Here is a 21,481-nt window from a genome sequence, read left to right on the forward strand (position 1 = left end):
GAGAAAAATTGAGATAACTGTCAGAATAAGCATGATTTATAAATTTAAAAATAAATAAATAAACATTTTACTATAAAAAAAAGAAATTGCATACACATTAGCAGTAACACCCCATTCCCTCCTCCTACAGCCTCTGGAAATAAAAAATCTCGTTTATGTTTCTATTGATTTGCATATGCTGAAAATTTCATATAGATGGAAACATACAATACAGGACCTTTTGTGTATGCCTTCATTCGCTTGGCATGCTTTAAGGTTCATCCATGTCATAGCATGTAGAACATTTTTATTCTTTCTATAGTTTGATAATATTCCATTGTATGGACATGTCACATTTTCTTTATCCATTTAGCAGTTGGTGGACAATTGAATTGTTTCTTAGCTATTATGAATAATGTTGCTTTGAACATTCCTGTACATATTTTTCTGTGAATATATGTTTCCAATTTTCTTGAGAGTATGTATGTCTCAGAGTGAAATTGCTGGGTGATACGATAACTCTGTTTTTAACCTTTTGAGGAATTTCCATACTGTTTTCCCAAGTGGCTTCATCATTTTATTCACACCAGCAATATATGAATGGTCCACATTCTTCAGAACCTCAACAATACTTCTTATTGTTTAACTTTCTGATTATAGCCATCCTAGTAGGTGTGAAGTGCTTCTCATTAAGGTTATGATTTGTACTTTTCAAATGATAAATAATGTTGAGGATCTTTTCATGTGCTTTTTGGTCATTTGTATATGTTCTTTGGAGAAATATCTAATGAACACCTTTGCCCATTTTAAAAATTGGGTTTTCTTTTATTATTGAATTGTGTTTTTCTGGATGCCCTTAGCAGATATTTAATTTACAAACATTTTCTTTCATTCTGTGGAGAGTCTTTTCACTTCTTTGATATATAAAAGTTTTTAATTTTATAAAGCCCACTTTATGTTTTCTTCTGTGGAGTATGCTTTATGTGCCATATCTAAGAAACTATTGCCTAAGTCAAAGTCATGAAGATTTATAACTATACTTTCTCTAAGAGTTTTATAGATTTAGCTCTCACATTAAGGTCTTTGATCCATTTTGAGTTAATTTTTGTAGATGGTATAAGTTAGGTGACCAAATTCCTCCTTTTGCATGTAGATACCAATTGACCTAGCACCATTTGTTGAACTGAACTGTTCTTTCCTCATTGAATGTTCTTGACCACTCTAGAGATACGTCCATTTCATCTGGGTTATCTTATTTGTTAGCATACAATTTTTTAGAGTATTCCTTTACATCCTTTTTATTTATGTAAGGTTGGTAATAATATCACCTCTTTTATTTGTGGTTTTAGTTATCTGAGTCCTCTTTCTTTTTTTATTAGTCTAATTAAATGTTGTCAGTTTTGTTGATGCTTTCAAAGAACCAAATTTCAGGTTTTGAAATTTTCTCTATTGTTCTTCTATTCTCTCATATACTTCTGCTGTAATGTTTATTATTTCCTTCCTTCTGCTAGCTTTGGGTTTAGTTTTCTTTCTTTGTTTTCTAGTTTAATAAGGTAGAAGTGTAGATTATTGAGTTGAAAGCGTTACTCTTTTAACATAGGTATTTAGAACTATAAATTTCCCTCTAACCATTGCTTTTGCTGCATACATTAAGTATGTTGTGTTTTGTTTTCATTCATCTAAAGATGTTCTTAATTTCCCATGTAATTTCTCTTTTGACCCATTAGTTATTTCTGAGTGTCGTCATTTCCAATATTTATGAATTTTCCAAAATGTATTTGGTTATTGATTTGTAATTTCATTTCATTGTGATCAGGAAGCATGCTTTGCATGGTTTCAATCCTTTTAAAATTTTGAGGCTTCTTTTATGGCTTAATATATGGTCTATCCTAAGAATATTCAAGAATATTCCATGTTCACTTGAGGAAACTGTATATTTAGCATTTGTTGAATGTTCTATAGATGTCTGTTATGACAAGTTGGCTTATGTTATTCAAATCTTCTCCATTCATGGTGATCTTCTGTTTAGCTACTTTATCCATTATTAAAGTAGGGTATTGATGTCTCCAGTTATTACTGTTGAATTTTCTGTTTCTCCCTTAAATTCTGATTATTTTTTGCTTCATGAATTGGGAGCTCTCTTGTCAGTCACATATAAGTTTATAATTGTTATATCTTCTTGATATGTTGACCACTTTATCATTATAAAATGTCTTCCTATGTTTCTTGTAAAATTTCATCTTAAAGCCTCTTTTAATCTATTATTGGTATAGCCACTCCAGCTCTCTTTTGGTTGCTGTTTGAATGGTATGTCTCTTTCTACCATTTTACTTTTAACTGTGTCTTAAATCTATAGTGTGTTGCTTATAGACAACATTTTCATGGATCACTTAAAAATTTTATTGATTGATTGATTTTAGAGAGAGAGAGAAGGGAGAAAGAGAGAAACATTGATTTGTTGTTCCACTTATTTATGCATTCATTGGTTGATTCTTGTATATGCCCTGACCTGGCATCAAACTCACAGCCTTGGTGTATTGGGGCAATGCTCCAACCAACTGAGCTACCCGGCCAGGCCTCATGGATCATTTTCAAAATTCCATTCTGTCAGTCTCTGCCTATTCATTGAGTGTTTATTTACATTTAATGTAATTACTAATAAAGTAGGATTTACATTTGCCATTTTACTATTTGTTTTCTATATGTCTTATGTCTTTTTTATTTCCGTTCTTCCATTACTTCCTTCTTTTGTGTTTTCATGAGGTTTTTCCACTATAAGTAATTATGGTCATTTGACAACTAAAAAATATCAATTATTCTGATGTTACCCAGATGACTTCAAACATCACTTGAGGCATTGATTGTGCTTCACTACTAAAATCAAATCACAAGAAAGATTTCATGATATGGTTTAGGGGTTAGTCACTGCTTGTTTGAAAAATGTAATGTATTACCAATGACAATAAAATATTTTGAAAAGTTAAAAAGGAAATAAATAAATAATCCCATGCAAATAATGTAACCTAAACCTTAAGCATTACGAGTTTTATGGTAAATCCATTCCCATGGAGGGCAGAGTTGAGTCTTCTGAAAGTTGCCCAAAGCCCAGCCTTGGACATCATATACAATAAGACATCAAGGTTGCATTGACTGTCAGCTCTAGGAAGGAGAGACATTAGAGAGCATTGGCATGAGCGATTTTCACCTTTCCATAGAGTCCTGGGACTTGGAGGTGTTGTCTCACAGGCTTCTACTGGGGTGTCTTGAAACATGAAGCACCTCTATTTCAATCATAGTGATGACATTAAGAGTTACCATCCAACCCTGGCTGGTGTGGCTCAGTGGATTGAGTGCCAGCCTGTGAACTGAAAGGCCGCTGGTCCGATTCCCAGTCAAGGCACATGCCTGGGTTGTGGGCCAGGACGCCAGCTGGAGGCGTGTGAGGGGCAACCAATTGATGTATCTCTTGCACATCAATGTTTCCTTCTTCTTCCTTCCTTCCCCTCTCTCTAAAAATAAATAAATAAATAACATTTAAAAAAAGAGTCACCATTCAGCCTAACATGGATTGGCATTTTACAATGTGACAGACACTATTCTAATTACCCAATTTACATTGCTACTTCACACTTACAACCTACCTATGAAGTTGGAACCATCATTACCTCATTTTTCAGATGAGGAAACTGAGAGTTGAAAAATTTCAGTTTTATATATTAAGGTTCCATGTAAGAAACCTTTTGAGCAAGTTTTGAAAAAGCCTGAAATAGTTCAATCCTTTTCTTTTACACTCAGATAAAGGGAGGCCGTTTGCTCAATGCTGCATGTTTATTCTTATTTCCTGGACACCTGCCCTATGCCAGACACTGTGCTATGACCTAGGGACTCAAAGATCGGTTGTGGAATATAATGTTAGTAGGGACCAAGAGGCAATATGTACAAGATCTAATTAAGCAGAATAATTCCAGTCAGTGCTGATATAACAAATTTGGGGAGATGTGACTGAGTGACAAGGAAGGAGAGTACTAATTCAGACTGAGGTGCTCAGGGAAGCGTGGTCTGAGGAGGTGACCAGCGAGGCCGGGATGGAGGCCCCTCTTCTGCAGCTGCCCCCAAGGCTGCTCCTGCTGGGGGCAGCTGCCCTGACTGCGTCTGCTCTGGAGACAGGCGAGTGTGCAGGGGCTTGGCTGGGGTGGGCAGGAGATTTGGACCCCGCCACCCTTGGAGACTGTTTCCCCAATCAGCACTTACCCTGATGGGCTGGGACCTCTATGAGTTGGGGGAGGCTGGGAAACCCCATGCCTGGTCTTGCCTGGCACACCCAAGTCTACCCAAACCGCTCTGGAAGCCTGGAGCTCAAAGCCACCCAGAAGCAGGGGTCTGGGGAGGGATGGGAGAGCCCTCAGACCTGGCAGTGGAAACCCTGCGTTCACATGCTCACTTTGCCTCTTCCAGCATTGCTACCATTGAGATTGTTGTTTCAACTCACTAAGGCTCAGTTTCTTCAGCAGTAAAATGGGAATCAGATCCTTGCCCCTACAGAGAATTTATTGTTGTGCACATAAGTAAGACAAGATGAGCCATGCAAGACACTTACACAACCTGGCACATAGAAGGTGCTCACTCAGTTCACTAACTACTCCTCATCCCCCACACTGGCATGCTGCTCCCTGGTAGCTGAGGTTAAACCAGGGATTTGCTTTGTGTTTTTTTTTAATGATTTTTAAAAAGAGTTTATTTATTTATTTATTTATTTATTTATTTATTTATTTATTGTTTAGAGAGAGAGGAGGGAAAGAAGAGAGGGAGAGAAATATCCATGTGCGAGAGAAACACAGATTGGTTGTCTCTTGCACGCCCCCATCTGGGGACCCAGCCCGCATGCTAGCGACGCAGGCACGTGTCCTAGCTGGGAATCAAACTGGTGACTGGCAGGCTGGCGCTCAGGCCACTGAGCCACACCAGCCAGGGCTAAATCAGGGTTCTTTTAGCAAAGAGAGGGAGAGGCTGTTGGGTGGGCAGGTTCCCAACTGTATCACCCCATCCTTAAATAAGGCAGCGAGAACAGCTGACCCTGCAGGAACACTAAGTGTCAGGCACTGCCTTAAGCACTAACTACCTGTATGTCCAAGATCCCAAAATACAAAAAGCTGTGAAAACCAAAATCTGTTCTTAACTAATTTATTGGCAACACCTGACTGGAACTGACAGGAGGCTTTATTTGTCCTGCTTAAAATGTTCTTACAATTGCTCTGAAAATGTAACCCAACACAATACTCTGTACTGCTGTCTATAGGTAGCAATAGGTTTACAGTTGCTCATATGGAAAATAATACAAAAATAAATAATACAAGAATGAACTCCGTTTTGTGTACTCACAACTGTAAACCTACTTCTGTTTTGTCCTGTATACACATCATGTTATCTTTCTAAAATCTGGAACTTTCTGAAACACCTTCTGGTATTTTTTAATGAGATGGACAGGGTGAATTAAATTGAACCATTTAATCCTCAATTCTGAGATTGCTTGCTCATCCCCACCTTACTGATGTGGAAAGTGAGGCTCAGAGAGAGTGAGTGCCTTACTTTGGGTCACACAGCGAGCAGGAGGCAGAGCCAGGCTTGGAACTAGGCTGCGCGGTTTCAGGGCCCGTACTTTTCCGCTGCAGCCGGCCTGGTGGACCTCTGCGGACAGACGTGGCAGGGGGACGGGCTGCTGCAGGTTCTATTTCGTCGCCCCGGACACCGACTGCGGGCTCTGGGTGCGGGCGGTGACCCCCAGCGACAGAATCCGCTTCCAGTTCCGCTTCTGGCCTACAGCCTGACCTCGCCATCTCCAGCATCCCCCGCGCCGGATGCCTGCACCCCAGCGTCTGCGGAGGCGTGCGCTTCCGGCTTCTACCTGCAGTTCTACTGGGGTCCGCCGGCAGCGCCCTGGCCCCTGGGCGCGCCTCTCTGCGCCCCGACTACCCCTGTCCCGGTGGCGTCCCCTGGGGACTTCCTGGGCCACCGTCTGGTCACGACAGGTTGCCAGCCCCGCGTGGACTTCGTGGGCAAAGTCACCTCTTTCTGGTTGGGTGGGTTAGGGCTCTTGGTCAGGACCAGAGCATCCAAGCTGGGGGCAACTGCAGGGCTGCGGCCACCAAGGGGGCACAGGGGGCACTGGAAAAGGAAGGGGACTGGCTCCGAAGAGAGGTGGTAAGTGGTGGCAGGATTAGGGTTTGTCATAGTAAGGGACATTCCAGACCCAAAAGCCAACCCCATAAATCTGGCTTCCATGGCTGTGCGCACACACATTGCTACACATAACCTACACTCTACCACCCACCCACTCACACACACTGTACACGCGCACAAGTCACACCTCCTCATACACTCATGCTGACAGCTCCACACCTTGCACGGCCACACGGCGATACACAACCGACACACCTCACACACTGCACCTCACACACGCAATTTACTTCGCACACACCTCATACAGACACAGTACCCCCTTGCACACTTCCACACAACTCACACACTCTCACGTTCACGCACTGTCCCCTCTGTCCCAGGTCAGCCCTTCAGATGATTGCTGAGGGGCCTAGTCCTAACTCATAATTGTAAGTGACAGAAACCCCCTCAGGCAAGGAAAGGGAACTGATATTAATACCAATGACTCACTAAGCATTGCCTTTGGCCCCTTGTGTGCCAGGCCTCATCTGTTCCTCACAGCGGCTCTGCTGTGCCAGCATTCTTATCCTCATATTTATAGATGCCAGACAGGCTCGGGGAGGGTCAGGAAGCAGCAGGGTTTTCACTGCTGGAGTACGTCCTCTCTCTCAAATAGAGTTCAGGGCTTCAGCACCAACCGGTTCCCCCAGGAATGGAGACACAACTCACCAAAGTCACAGCTGAGGCTCTGTCCAGGGGTGGTGAGCAGATGAGCTGCTAAAGTCTAGAAGATTCCAAAACCACACAGAAGCTTTATTGCCATCTCAAGCTAAAAACCTAGACTGGACTAAACACGGGATTGTGAGCACTTCCAGACAAGAACGCGGGGGTCCCTGAGCGCCCATACAGGTTCGCCTAGAACGAGACCCGGCATGCCAGGCCCTGGACACCCAGCCCTTTAACACAGGGCTTGGGGTTGGGCGCTCTCACTCTGTCCATTTGTCTCTTTAGTCAAGTCCCCCTGCACTTCTTTCCTGCAATTGTGCATGGTCTGAATATTGGATTTTAGATTCTCACTCCCTTCCCCATTAGTCTCTGGATCTGGGAGGAACACTATGAACTTTGTACCCTAAATCGCTAAATCCCTGGGGCCATGACTCATGGTGCTTGGGGTCCCTTTCTGGCTCCTGTAGTTTCCTATAATTTTAAAAAATTTTTTATTTGTTGATTTTAGAGAGAGGAAGGGAGTCAGAGATATAAAGAGATAGAGAGAGGGAGAGAAAGAAACATCGATTTGTTGTTCCACTTATTCACACATTCATTGGTTGATTCTTATATGTACCTTGACCAGGGATTGAACTCACAACCTTGGCATTTGGACTCACAACCTTAATGTATCTTGATGATGCTCTAACCACCTGAGCTACTTGGCCAGGGCTCCTATGAGGTTGTTTTGCAAACAGCTCTCACTGGCCTGATTAGAAATCAACCCCTCCTTCCCTCTGTCCCTCTGTCCCTCCCTCCCTCCCTCCTCTTTTTCCTCACTCCATTTCTCCTAGTGGCCTTCCCCTCTTGAGGATCAGCTATCAGCCAAGGAGGCCAAGAATGCTGCTGCTGCTCTGTGTTTAGCAGGACTGGGCTCCAAAATAAAGGCGGTGATGGTGACGCCCTATCGCAACTCTGGCTTCCTTGGATCAGTTTTGTCAGTTGAATGAAGGTTCATTTCACACCCTTGGGCTACATGCACAGCCTCAGTTGCTCATACCTGCAAGTGTACCCTGCTTGGCTCACGTGCACAGTCTTACGTTCACAGTCACACATGACTCCCCATACACTACCACACCACCGTTTGTTTTCTCTCTCCTGGCCTTCCACTCTCACACCTAAATATCTTTTATGTTTTAGACTATTTGCTTTCATTTGCAAATGAAAGAAACCCAGCTCAAGTTGGCTTATGCCAAAGGAGAATTTTGGGGGTCTCCTGTAACTGGGATATTAATGTGCGGTTCAGGTATAGCTGGATCCAGGAGATCAAGTAATGTCACCTGGGCTTGGCCTCTTTGTTCTCTTCCTCCCTCTTTGCGTTGCATGGGTCTGTTTGGCTTCCATTGCAGGCAGCTCCTCTTTCTACCTGGCAACAAGGTGAGCCTGCTGCTCCAAGGCCACAATTACCCCTACAGCTCTAGCCTCAATGAAAGAGAGAGCAAGCACCTTTTTCATGGTTCTAGCAAAATCTGGGGTCAAATCTGATTTGTCCTGGCCAGGAAAGGGAGTGCTCCAGTGCCCACGCCCATCTCTGAGCCACAGGGTTGGCAGTCCCACCTGAACCAGGTTTTCTCACAGAGTGGGATGCCGGGCAAGCCAGCCTGTCTGTCATACTCTTGCACTGAGTCATATAATTCTTTCACCTGTGTGGATATTCACTCATTATCAAATATGAATTGAGTGCCTGCAACGTGCCAGGTGCTGTTCTAGGCTCTAGGGCTCCGACAATGAACAAAGGAGAAATATTTGCCCTCTTTGAGCTGACGTTTTGGTTGGGGAGACAGATTGAAAACAAATAGTCAAGTAAATCCTCATTCTGCTCAGGGGGAATGTGCTGCAGAGGGACTCGAATCACAATCAGGAGGGTGGGAGTCCTGGGGAAGGGGTGGCGTGCTGTCTTCACGTGGAGGCAGCGACGGCCTACCGAGGGGAGGTCTGAAGGGAATGCCAGGCAGAGCTGATGCCAGGGGCAAGGCCGGGAGCGAGGGCTTGCTTGGAAGTGTTTGGGTTCACTGGGATGCTACAGGCTGCGTGCACACACATGCGCGGACACATGGTCACACCCACTGTGCGCCACAGTGTTTATGAGCATGGGACCGAACTTCTACTCCGCCACTTATATGTGAGCTGTGTGGCCTTGGTCAAGTGACCTAGCCTCACTGTGCCAGTTTTTTCATCTCAAATGGGGTTAATAACAATACTTACTCCAGAGGGTTATTGTGAGAACTTAATGAACTGGGAGGTCAATGAAGGAAGTGTTTAGAACCATGCCTGGCAAGGAATAGGAACTCAGTAAATGTTAGCCGCCATCATCGCTGTCAACATCGGTGTCATCCTCTTGTTTTTACACCTGTCTCCCATGAAATGCCCATTCATGCTCTCGTGCGCAGCACATGGAAACAGCCTTCTCCCCACACCCCCCACACTCCCTCACTATAGGGCCGCTCATCCTGCTGTTACAGGCTGGTCCAAGGTCCTCATAACATGCTTCCCCTTTTGACCCCAGGTTGCTGTGGTCCTATGTCTGCTGTCGGAACTCAGGTGCACCCTCGCCCCTGAGCCTGGCAAGCCACCTCTAGGGCATGGACAACTGTAGCGATGGCAGTGACCAGGCTTCCTGGCCACCAGCCAACTGCAGAGGTCAGTGACAGGTGCAGCCTGGGCCCCACTGAGAAGCTAGGAGGGAAGCTGGGCCCCAGCTGCCCTTACCCGGGGCCTCCGTCGGGGGAGGGTTAGGGGCAGAGGCAGGGGCTGGGCTGGACAGGGGAAGGGGAAGACCTGCAGTGGGGAATCAGGTTAGACCAGAGTACCCGAGGATCGGAGCAAGTTAGGGCCAGGGTGACACTAGGGGAGATCTGATCCAGTTGCTCTCAAATGGTATTTTAGTGGCAGAAGCTCTTCCTAAATGGGGCCTTGCATGGAGGGTCAAGACATCAAAAGGAGAGATGCTCTATTTATACCCCACATCCCACTGAGGAACCTGACTTTGACTCGTAAGACTTCCTTTGAAAACCATTGATCCAGTCTGACTCACATACTTTACAGATGGGGAAACTGAGGCTTAGGGAGGAAACTGAGGTTCGAGGTCAGAGTCAGTGAGCAACATAACCAGGAATGACCTCTGAGTACAGAGAGACCAGATCACCCAGGAATGTCCTTCGTGGGAGTGTGGAGATGCCCCTTCTCCCCAACAGGGCTGGCATGTACTGTTGAACAGGTTGTTCACTGCAAAACAAAGCACCAGGCTTGGAGGTGAAATCCAGCTTCGCAGGACCCCACACACTTACCTCCCATACCAGTCCTCAGCCTCCTTTGCAGGTTCCTCCTTATCTCCCCGTCGCTCTGTGCCATGAGGCCCAGTCTTCGTATCTGCTCCTCCTCCATCCTCCACACCCATTCCCTCGTGGCCCCCTGTATAATGCGTCGTCAGCTGGAATGTCTTTGAACTCCAGTTGCATAACCACCTCCCTGTTTTTCTCCATGTGGATGTGTAGGCAGCATCTCAAGCTTAACTTGGCCCAGAACTGAACTCCTGATGCACAGCCCTCCCGTGTCCGGCTCCTCACCTGCTTCCCCTTCTCACCCAAACTGTCAAGAGACCCTTCATTCCTTTCTGCAGCTCGTAACCAAGCCATTGACATCAATTTGTTTGATGTTTTTCTCATGGTAAGACTGGAGTTAGGGCTTCTTAGGAGAAAGACTATGAAGGACGCGTGTCGTTTTCATCACATCACAGGCACATTCCCCCAACCGGACTCAGGGCTGTCAGCGTTGCTGTTTGTCGGGTTTCTCCACTGTCCCTTTCTGCCCCCTTCCCGTACGGTTCTCTCTGGGAGGAAGTCCCACACAGGACTGGGGAGTTAAGGTCCCTGGCCAGAGGAGTCATCTGAGACACTGAGTCAGATCATGTCACCCCTGCGCTCAGGACCCTCCACGCTCCTCAAAGACACAGTGAAGCCTCCTGGGGGCCCCAGGGTCCTCGCGATCTGCCACCATCAGCTCCCACCTGCCTTCTCGCTCCCACCTCTGATCTCAAGACCAGCTCTCTCCGCTGCCTGGCAGGTGCCTCCCCAGAGGTTGTCACGCGCATCCCTCTGCCTCCTGGGGGCTCTGCTTAACCCTCACTCTTAGTGAGCTCTCTCCTGATCCCTTTATATATATATATATATATAAACCCTGTGTCCATGAACGGATAAACGGATCAACAAAATGTGATATAGCCACACAATGCAATTTTATTCAGCCTTCAAAAGGAGGAAAATTTGGACACACGCTACAACATGGAGGAAACCTTGAAGCCACTCTGTTACGTGGAATGAGCTAACCAGAAAAGGATAAAGGCTGCACGAGCCCACTGATACGAGACACCTAGAGTAGTCATACTCCTCGAGGCAGGGAGGAGAAGGGTGGCTGCCGGGGGCTGGGGGGCAGAGAGAATGGAGAGTTAGCGGCTAATGGGGACAGAGTTTCCGTTTTGCAAGATGAAGAGTTCTGGGGACAGATGTTGGTGATGGCTGTGCAACGATGCGAAGGTGCTCAATGCCACGGAACTGTACACTTAAAAATGGTTAATGGTTGATTGCGGTATATTTCTCAGCAATAAAATAAAAAGAAACCTTCCCCCTAGCCAACATGCCTCGTCCCTTTTCCCTGCTTAATTATATCTCCATGTGACATGACATAATTTGTTTTGTGTCTTCTCACATTTCCACATCTCCAGTTTCATGAAGTATTTTTTGTTTATTTTGCTCCCTGTTGTATCCCTCGGTCCCTAGAGCAATGCCTGGGGTACAGTAGAAGCCAGAGAAATATGAGTCAAATGAGTGGAAGAATGAACCTGTCTATGCCTCAGCTTCCTTATCTGTAAAATAGGTGATAAGCCTAACTTTCCAGAGTTGCTATAAGGTTTAAGAGAAATATGGTAGGTAAACGGCCCAGCACAGAGAACACTCAATACATGCACCTCCTCCCTCCTGAGAAGTAGCTCCATTCATCAACTCCAGGCCCTGGAACTAGACTGCATGAGTTCAAGTCCTCTATCACTTCCAGCTGTGGACCTGGGCAAGCGACTTAACCTCACTTCCATGATCTATAAAATGGAAATACTAATTTTAACAAACTCAGGGAGGCTTGGGGAGGAGTAAGTGAGATATAGCCATGCCTTAGAAGGGGCTGTTCTCTGTGTTAGCGCTGCTGTTTCCCACCGCAGGTGCCTCTCTGATGCCTGGCCAGGAGGGAGTACGGATGATACCTCCAAGCCCCCGACTGTCTCCGCAGCTCTTGGCTGGGCAGGCCCCCTCCAGATTGCAGCCCAGAGTGGACGCCCAGCAGGCCACGGCCCGGCACGGCAGGATGCAGCTCCGGAAGGTAGGCGGCTCTCCTTCCCTCTGCTCCCGCTCCTCCCACCAAGATCACTCGTCCCTTTCCAGGTGATGGGGACGGGGCAGCAGGCCCAGGCTGAGGCCTGAGTGGCCTCTCCCTTTCCTTCCGCAGGTCCCTGGTTGCAGAAGGTGGCATTGGCCTCCTCGCTGCTCCTAGCCTCCGCTGGCCTCCTCACTGGCCTCCTCTGGCGCTGCTGCTCCTCCAGCCGGCTGGCCTGGCACCCCGGTGCTCTTGGCCTCTGCCTTAGCTGCACTATCTGCCACATGTGCCCTGGCGAGGTGGCCCCTGCGGGGCTGCAGCCGAGCAGGCCGGCCTTCCAAGTCAGGGAGGCCATCTGTAGAGAGACTGTGGCTTCAGAGGAAGGAGGGCGGACTCTGAGGTTGGACAGAGCCCCCATCCCCTAGAGGGCTGTCTGGCCCCGGGCAGGTCACATAACCCTCTGAGACTCAGTCTGCGCCTCTGGAAAATGGGACAATTCCTGCCTCGCAGGGCTATGGGGAAGGCCCCAGGAGGTGAATGGCCCTGTAGCTCGTGTGGTGGCCGGTGCTCTGCTGCATCAGTGAAGGGTGGGACCTCCGTGGCCAGGGCGGGGAGCAGGGGCCTTGCCCACCTGAGGCTGTCTTGATTCACCCCCAGACCTCATTGCCCTGCTCGGCCTCTCTGGCCCACCCTCAGGGTCCACAGAGCCAAGCCCTAGTCAAAGACACAGGGGACCGCCCTGGCAGGGATAGCACCGTTTATTAAGAAAAGATCAAGACAAAGACCACAGGAGGGTCCCTTGTAGGACACAGAGGTCAGGCGTCCCAACCCAACATCTGGGGGACTGCTGGTGGGGAGGGCGCTTGCCTTCACTTGGGCCCTCAGGTTCCCAATGAGGGGGTAGGGCTGTCATGGCCCCTTCCTGTCCCTCCATCCTGAGTCCTAGCTTCCCCCACTCAAGGCACTAGCTCTTTCCAACCACCAATGCCTCCTCCCCCCATATCTCCTGGGTCTTCACTTCCAGGTCAGTGGGGGATGTGGCCTGGTGTGGGCGAGGAGACCCTCTCAGTGCTGGGCTCTGCCTGTAGCAGCTCCTGGGAAGAGCTGGGGTGGAGTTTCCCTTGTAGCCCCTGAGGGCAGGCACCCTGGGCCAGCAGTTGCAGCCAGACGGGGCGTGGGGGCGGGGCGGGGGATGCAGACCAGCTGGCCAGGGGGAGGTGAAGGTGGAGGGGGCCGGGACATGGGCTAACGGGGGCAGGGGCTGCCTGTCCAGGGGTGAGCTGCCTTTTGCTCCACAGTTGGCACTAAAGAGCTTTTGCTACCCAGAGGAGGGTGGCAAAGGCCACTGCGACGCCCTCTGCTCCTAGTGGCTGGTGAGGACCCAGGCTGTACACCGAGGCTGGTTCTTGTAGGGACAAGGGCTGCCCGAGGGCTGCAGGGACGGGCGGCCCGGTTCTGCCATGGGGCTCTGCTGGCGGAGGCACTTCTGAGCCCGCTCAGCCACATGCCTGCCCCTCTGAGGCACCTGCTCCCATCCAACCTGCCTTGCTCCTCAGCCTGTGGCTTCGCCCAGGTGTGCTCACGCGGGGGGTGACAGGCCCACCCTCCAGTCCAGCCCAGGGCAGTAGCAGCAAAGCGTGGCATCGCCTCAGTTTCTTACAAAATATTCATAATAATAATATTAATAATAATAGACTCGACGTTGTGGGGCTGGAACGCTGCCCAGGAGTCCCTGCGGGGCAGGCGGCTGCCTACGAGGGGCAGGGGCGCGTGTTGGCCCCCGCCTGGGCTCCGTGCTGCAGGTCCAGTGGCTGCGGGGGAGGGCCGCCCGGCTGGGCAGAGTGCAGCACCAGGTTCCTGAGACAGCCCGTGATGCCTGAGGAGAACCTGCGCCCGGTCAGCGTGGCCACACTGGGGGCTCCGCCTGCAGGGAGCGGGGAGGACAGGACCCGTCAGCTCCAGGGGCCCCGGGGGAGAGGGAGACACGTGCTGGAGGTCTGCAGGAGCTCCATCCCTGCACCCGGGCCTGAGCCCAGGACTTACCAATGTAGATGCTGGCCTTGGTGTTGACCGCCACATTCGGGCCTGGGGACTGGCCGCTGACCAGCTCCTCACCATCCACTTGGATGGAGCCTCTCCGGCCCTCTCTGTGGTGGGTGGAACTGGGTCAGGCCCTACATTACCAGTTCCCTGTGCTCTCTGACCCAAGGAGAGTCCCCTCCCTTTTCCACAAGACTCCAGAGGAGTCTGCTCCCAAAGTCCTGCCTTCCCCACTGGATGAGAGAGATCGGCACCCCCTACACAGCTTCCCAGCACCCTCCCCGCTTTCATCGACCCATAGGGAGCTTGTCCGCCCACCACCACGGAGTTCTGCCCTGCTCTGGAAGCCTGTGCTTGGCGCTCCCTGACCCCAGCTTCAAGCTGTCTCCCCAGAGCCCAAAGCCTGCCTCCCAAGTGGGGCTCCTCGCCCTAGGGCCCCGGGGGGCTCCCTTACCGCAGCGCCGTCACCCGATGCCACTCGCCGTCGTTGATGGGATCCTCAGAGACCAGGCGGGCCTCCCCACTGCCCAGCTGGTAGCTGCAGGCACACAGGCCCAGGCAGGCGTGAGGTGGGGCAGGACAGGGGCAGGGTGTGGGGGGTAGAGGCAGTGCATCGCTGGGACACTGGGAGCTGCAGCTTCTTGTGGGAGGAGCCATGGGGCTGACCAGAGAGGAAGCCACTGAGGGGGTGGAGGGGCCCAGGGAAGGGAGAGGACCCACCTGAAGACAAGGTGCCCATCCTGAAGCCCGAGACTGATGAAGTCCTTCCCTTGGCTGGTCTTTCCCATCTCCTGCAGGGAAGCACAGGGTCTCTGGGGTCCCCCAGCCTGGAGAGCCTAGGCCCCTGCTGGCTCCGGCCTCTGCCTTTTTCTTCCCCGCTGCCCTGGCCCCCAGAGGGCCAGGAACACTAAGACCCTGGGCCAGATGCCCACACTCACCATGCCCTGCCAGAGCAGGAGGCCACTGGCTGTGCGGGTCCGAACTTCCAGCTGGATGGTCTCAGGCACCTCAGGCAAGCTGGGGGCACAGTGGGCAGCAGGTGAGGGGTCAGAAGTCCCAGATTCCCATTCTCCTCCCTGCAGCCTCTTCCCTTCCCGGCCCCAGGCTCTGCCGACACCCATCTCACCTCCTGGTGAAGAAGTGTCCGGGGAGGGCTAGGAAGCCATCATCGTGGAAATAGGCTCCATACTGTCCGGGGGCATCTGTGGGAGAAACGGGGGATATGAGCCAGCTGCTCACCTGGTCGGAGTATCCACCTGGCATCGGCTCCCCGACCCCACCTCCACCCCGACATGTACATCCAGGGGGCCCTGAATCTGTAGCCCCAGAAGACCCAAGGGGCTGTGGATGGAATTCAGGGGCCTGTGAACTTGGACAGGAAAACGTTACAACTCTATGTTCGCTCACATCTCGCTAAAATTTAGCAGTTCCTTTCATTATGCATGTAGGCAACAAACTAAAGGAGTAGCAGGAGGACCTGTGATTTTCTCACTAAAAGATTTCCTGTATGAGTTACAGTAGGTGAAAATATCTCAAAACGTTGTTTACACTTATTGGCATTGTGTTAGCTATTAGGACCAGCACTAGATCTTGTTACTTAATGTGTTGATAAAGAAGTGCATAGGTTACAAGTGAGAAAATTTAAAATATTTTGGTAATCTTATTTCAGTATAATTGGTTTCCTATGCATTTTTTTTTTTTTTTTAAACACAATCAATAGGTCTAGGTAGGGTGAGCAACCACTCCTATTTGCTAAGTCCTTGTCCGGGCTTTAGCTTTGCAAGTCCCATATCCCAAAAAAAAACCCTTAGCCCTGAGGAAAATGGGACAGTTGGTCACCTAAGTCCATGGCACCTGAAAGGTTCAGAACATTTGTGTTCCTTCCATCTCCCAGATGGGAAGATAGTATTGGGGGAGGGGAGGGTGAGTAACTTGCCCAGGAACTGGGAAGCCTGGATGGCAACCTGGGCCTTTTGGCTCCAATGTCCATATTGTGTGTGACCCCAACATCCCCAGCCCTACCTGCTCAGACCCATCCCAGAGGCTGACGCAGGCCCCTGTGGCCCTGGCCGCTACAATAGTCAAAGATACTTTGCTACCTTCTACCAAATGAGGTGCTAATCATTGTGCAAGGAGTTTCACGTCCACCTATAAATACCACTTCATTTAACTGGATCCTTATAATAATTCTATGACTTACATATAATATTAACAAAAACTAACATGATATACCCACTCTGGACCAGAAATTGTTCTAAGCATTTTAAACATATTAAATCATTTTACTGCTACACAAAATTTTATCCAAAGCCTTGTGGAAGGATGTTCCTTCTCTCCATTGTATGCATAAAGAAATTGAAGCACAGAGAGGTTAAGTGACTCACTCAAAGTCACACAGCAACCAAGTGTCAGGGCTAGGATTTGAAGCCAGGCAGGCTGGCTTGGGAGTCCATGCTCTTACCCACTATACCACTAGCTCTCCTATTACATTTGTGATAAAGAAGAAGATAATATCTATAAAACAGCACAGTGCCTGTGAATGATCAATGAACATTCATTTTTTTAATTATTATCATTGCTTTTAAATAGATTCTGGAATCCATGAGAAAGAAGGTCCTGTCTTATTCCTCTTATATTCACTGCCCCGGGGACAAGGATGGCCACACAATAGATGCATGTTGACAGATTGCATGAATGCAGAGGAAGAAACCGAGATCAGAGTGGTACAAAGGCCTGCCCGAGGTCACCTAGCCAGTAAGTGTACAGTAGGGCCCAGCTCTGCGTGGCTTTGCTCTTCATTATTCTGTCTATAAGTGCCCCAGGAGCCTCTCACATGGGCCTGTTCCGCTTAGAGGCCAGGATTAAGGGCGCGGGGTAACTGGACAAGGCGGCTGACAGACGCGCCGCCGGGGAGGAGACAAGCCCGCTCAGCTCCTCTGGCTGGCCACAGCAAATACGCACCGTTGCCCCCGCTGCCTTCGAGATGCCAATCGGACTCTGCCGTGCCATGTCCAGAGCCTATGGAGAAAGGCAGGGTCCAGTCAGTGGGCACAGACAGCCAGGGGTACTCCTTCCAGCCCCAGGGCCCCGAAAAGGAGGTGGAGAGAAGCCAGGGCAGTCACCTTGCTGGCAGCGTGGGCCAGAGAAGCCGGGGGGACAGAGGCAGCGGGTGCCCTGGCAGGTGCCCCCATGCAGACAGGGCTCCTGGAGCCGACAGGGGTTCTCCTCATGCTCACAGAGGTCTCCTGCGGGTCGTGGCGGAGGTGAGCAGGCAAGGGCCGGAGTTGCTGCTGACCGCCCTGCGCCCCGTCCCCTCCCAGCACCCGGGCAGCCTCACACACACCTTTGAAGCCGTCTCGACACAGGCACTGAAACTCATACTCGCCAGCAGGAAAGCATGTGGCGCCGTTCTGGCAAGGCTGGCCCTCACACGGGGAGCTGTCATAGCACTGCCCGACGCCCCGACTGCCCAGGAAGCTGTAGGTGAGGTCTAGCCGCTTCCCATTCACTGACACCTGTGGGCATAGGCACACTGAAGAACTGAAGGGACACAGGGGGCAGGGGCTTCGCTGGACCAGCAGAGACAGGAATGTAGCAGAGGTAGCTGGGAACCCACGTTGGAACTTGAGTGGTAACATGGGACTCTGGGGGAGGAGGGGGAAGGAACAAGAAAGCCTGCCTACTGTGCGCCACCAACTCCATCAGTGCCGTCAACCCTCAGCACAACCCTTCAAGTTAGGTGCAATGATCCCATTTTACAGAGGAAGACACTGAGACTTGAAGGTGAAGTTTCTGGTCCCAAGAGCCTTCAGTGAGCTGTAGGTGGGGGGCCTGGTCTTCGCCCCCTCCCCTCCGACCTGTCCTCCGCAAACTGCTCCTCACCTCGCCTATGCAGCCCCGGAAATGAGTGCTAATGTTGGTGGCCGGGGACAGCTGCACGGAGGGCTCCACGCCACCGAGGTAGAGGAGGGTGTGTAGGTTGAGGCCTTGGCTCTTGCCTGGCGAGGAGCGCAGCACAGGGCGTCCGCCATCCACGCGCAGGCTGCCGTCCTTGTTGAGGCGCTCGGCAGACACACGGTGCCAGCGGCCCAGGGCCAGAGGCTCTGTGCTCCGCAGAACGGCCAGCCCTAGGGAGGATGCCAGGGAGGGTGGGCACACGGACGACCCCCTGCTCCGCCCCACCCCATGCAGGGACTTGAGTAGATAGGAACTTCCTCTAGTCTGGTGTCCACGAGGAACCTGAGAGAGGTTTAGGGACTTGACTGAAGTCACACACACAGAGAAGAAACACGAAGGAGCAGGGGACTTCAACTGGTCTGACTTCTGAATTCATTCCTCTGGGCCTCCTCACGGCATAGACAGCCAAGGGGGGCACAAAGCTTGGCACCTAGAGCCCGTCTGCACTTGGTGTCCAGTGCTCACCTGACCCCAGCTCATAGCGGAACTCCAGGTGGCCACCAACTATCGCCAAGGACACGAAGTCTTCCACAGGCTCCCTCTTCCCTCCGCTGAACAGCAGGATTCCATCGGGTGCCAGCGGCTTGAACTCAATGTCCAGGCGTAGCTCGTGGTGTGTGTTGGTGAGGGCGGGCAACACCAGGAAGGAGCCAGTACCCGACATGGAGGGGGTGGTCACGGTCACACCTGCAGCAGCCACAGCTCAGCCAGAGGCCGTGGGGACACCAGAGTCCCAGGAGGGGTCCAGCGACAGCCTTACTCTGGGACCCCTGCCCACCTCACTCTCTTATCCCAGAGGCTTAAGGTCAGCTGGGAAACAGCTGTGGCTGCAGAGGGACTCCTGGCCCACCCGGCACTGCAGACCAGGCTGGAAGGATCTCCAATAAGATGGGCATCCCTTTTGGGGGCTCTCATGTAAGGGACCCAGACTGGCCAGAAGCTTGGCCGGTGACTTCGAGGCTAATTGCACCATCTAGGGCCCATCATGGCCTCAGAGGGCCCCTGCCCAGCTTCCCCCCATTCCTACTGGGATCCCTGGGGAGCTCCCCCTCACAGGCTGCACTCACCTTCCTCACACCTCGTCCCCGAGCGGCCCAGGTGGCAGCGGCAGGTGTAGCCTCGGCCGTCGGGCCGGTTCACACAGGTAGCATCGGGCCCACAGGCCTCTGGGGGACACACAGGCCACGGGGAGGACATTGAGGTGACCCAAGAGGGGGTGGGGGTCCTGACGCCAAAGCCCTACCTATTGTCCCCCAGGGCCTCGGTTTTCGAGGGTTTGGCCAGACCGAGGCGGGGGAGCGGACTAGAGCCAGGGTGGGGCCAGAGGAGCTGGGCAGGGAAGGGCAGAGGCAGTAAATGAGGGATCCTGTTGTCTGCAGGGTTCGTGAAAGACTGTGCCTGGACAACAGAAGGGGGGTGGTGAGTGCCTGGGTGGCAGGTAATGGGGCGAGTGCCGCGGTAATAGAGGAAGGTGGTAGTTACCTGCGTGGCACTGAGAGTGGGCAGGTGAGCACCTGGGTGACACCAAGGGGGCTGAGTGCCCGGGCATCAGTGGCAGGTAAGTTTTTGGGTAGCAGAGACGGGAGGCAGAGTGAGTTTAGGGGGGCAGAGATGAAAGTCCGTATCTAGGGGGACTGGTTAGTACTGGGCTAAGAGTGACAGCGTGCGGTAAGTACAGTTAGCAGTTGGGGTGGACGTGAAGGGGCACAGGCAAGTACCCAGGGGTAACAGTGATCAGGAGGATCCAACACGCACCTGGGTGGCAGTGTAGGGCCTGGGAGTGCTCACAGCGGCTTCCAGTGAAGCCAGCTTGGCAGATGCACACGTAGCTGCTAGTCTCCGAGTCCTGGCACCAGCCCCCGTTCTGTAAGGCGGCCCCCAGAGGTCAGGCCGAGAACACTCTGGCCCTCCCCCACTCCCCACAGGGCCCGGACACAGGTGGCATGTGAGGCATGGGGTTACCTGACAAGGCTGGTCCCGACAGGTGGGGCAGTGGGAGATGCCATGCGCTGTGAGGTTGAGGTCGTGGAAGACGATCTCCTCACCCTGGATTCGTAGTTCCCGAACACAGCCTGGGGGAGGGGGGCAGGCAGATGAGTGAAGGTGGGGGTGCTGGGAGGCTGGCCCAGTGCCAGCCGTGCCCTGCAGGGCCCTCCCAGGCTCCCATGGGCTCTGCCAGGCAGCCAGGTAAGGCTTGTCCGGGGCTGGAGATGGGGAGGGGCCTCACCTATGAAGCCGCTGCTCTGCCCCGCTTTGGGGATGACGCTGTAGTCAGGGTAGCCGCCCAGGTAGAGCTCCTCATTGAGGTCGAGGCCCTGGAACTTGCCCTGGGGAGTGGAAAGGTCAGAAGTGGCAGACAGGCTGGGTGGAGGTGGGACAGGGGCTAGGAAGGGGGGCTGGGCTGGGTCTCACCTGGGAGGTCCCATTGACTGGGGCCAGGCTGCCCACAATCAGGGAGCCCTGAGTGAGGCTGCGCAGCAGGGTCACGGTGTGGAACTGGCCCAGTGCCAGTGGCGTGGGGTGGCGGATGGTGGCCATGCCTGAGCCTGCATCAAACCTGCTCCGTGGGGCAGAGCCAGGGCAGGAGAGAGCAGCTGTCTGATTTGTAAGAAGGCCTAGGCAAGGGGCCCAGCCTGGGCAAAGGTGACGTCACCATTCCCCACAATCCCGCTCCAATTCCTGTTCCTGCCTTGTCCTCGCAACCCATCCCCCAGCTTGCCCCATCCCTGCGCCTTCCCTAGCTCTTCTCTTCTCCCCGCACCCCTGCCCTGGGAGCTTATCCAGAGCAGCCCCCGGTTCTAACTGCCCCTGGTTCCAGGGCCTGCAGCCTCGTGGTTCCTCTGGGAACTGCTTCGTCTGAGGTCACCTGTTTCCTTCCGTCTGTGTTTATGCTGGCCTTCCTCAGCTAGACGTACACTCCCACCAGGGCTGGAACTTGATCTGTTTTGTTTATCCCTGTTATCAGTGCCTGGCACATGGCAGACATTCAGCAAATAACTGTTCAATGACTGCATGAATCCTGGACTGCAGCCATCCCATGGCCCACCTCCTAAGGACACACTTAGCATCGCTGAGTGTTTCTGTGCAAGTCTCAGGCTGCTGCCTCCTCCACCTGGCTGGCCCACTGTGCCTACTCCAGCGGACTGAGGGGCACCGAGGGCAACGGCCACATCGACGTCCTCCAGAACCTCCATGTACCTCTCAGCCCAGGGTGCTGTGTATC

The 21,481-nt window shown here is 51.8% G+C and overlaps 2 protein-coding genes across 2 annotated transcripts in view; one reads left to right on the top strand and one right to left on the bottom strand.

Annotated features, from left to right (window-relative positions):
* The first annotated feature begins 4,064 nt into the window (after positions 1 to 4,064).
* LDLRAD2 (low density lipoprotein receptor class A domain containing 2) lies at positions 4,065 to 13,628 on the top strand. The gene is given in 8 exon segments (XM_054572189.1): positions 4,065 to 4,146; positions 5,649 to 5,697; positions 5,699 to 5,790; positions 5,793 to 6,066; positions 9,204 to 9,229; positions 9,442 to 9,540; positions 12,110 to 12,267; positions 13,560 to 13,628. Coding segments are annotated over 8 exon segments (849 nt in total).
* Positions 11,126 to 21,481, bottom strand: part of HSPG2 (heparan sulfate proteoglycan 2) — a 97,478-nt gene continuing 87,122 nt past the window's right edge. The window contains exons 88-103 of the mRNA XM_054571692.1: positions 20,671 to 20,815; positions 20,486 to 20,585; positions 20,221 to 20,330; positions 20,014 to 20,122; positions 19,326 to 19,424; positions 18,724 to 18,945; positions 18,184 to 18,428; positions 17,645 to 17,816; positions 17,424 to 17,546; positions 17,263 to 17,319; positions 15,428 to 15,503; positions 15,240 to 15,318; positions 15,022 to 15,092; positions 14,756 to 14,839; positions 14,305 to 14,408; positions 11,126 to 14,185 (exon numbers count right to left, since the gene is read on the bottom strand). Coding sequence (XP_054427667.1) covers positions 14,013 to 14,185; positions 14,305 to 14,408; positions 14,756 to 14,839; positions 15,022 to 15,092; positions 15,240 to 15,318; positions 15,428 to 15,503; positions 17,263 to 17,319; positions 17,424 to 17,546; positions 17,645 to 17,816; positions 18,184 to 18,428; positions 18,724 to 18,945; positions 19,326 to 19,424; positions 20,014 to 20,122; positions 20,221 to 20,330; positions 20,486 to 20,585; positions 20,671 to 20,815 — 1,969 coding nt within the window. The 3' untranslated portion in view covers positions 11,126 to 14,012. The remainder of the gene's footprint in view (positions 14,186 to 14,304; positions 14,409 to 14,755; positions 14,840 to 15,021; positions 15,093 to 15,239; positions 15,319 to 15,427; positions 15,504 to 17,262; positions 17,320 to 17,423; positions 17,547 to 17,644; positions 17,817 to 18,183; positions 18,429 to 18,723; positions 18,946 to 19,325; positions 19,425 to 20,013; positions 20,123 to 20,220; positions 20,331 to 20,485; positions 20,586 to 20,670; positions 20,816 to 21,481) is intronic.

Source organism: Pteronotus mesoamericanus, unplaced genomic scaffold, assembly GCF_021234165.1.
Source record: "Pteronotus mesoamericanus isolate MK-2021 breed Mesoamerican mustached bat unplaced genomic scaffold, CSHL_Meso_final contig_221, whole genome shotgun sequence".
NCBI classification, from domain to species: Eukaryota; Metazoa; Chordata; class Mammalia; order Chiroptera; family Mormoopidae; genus Pteronotus; species Pteronotus mesoamericanus.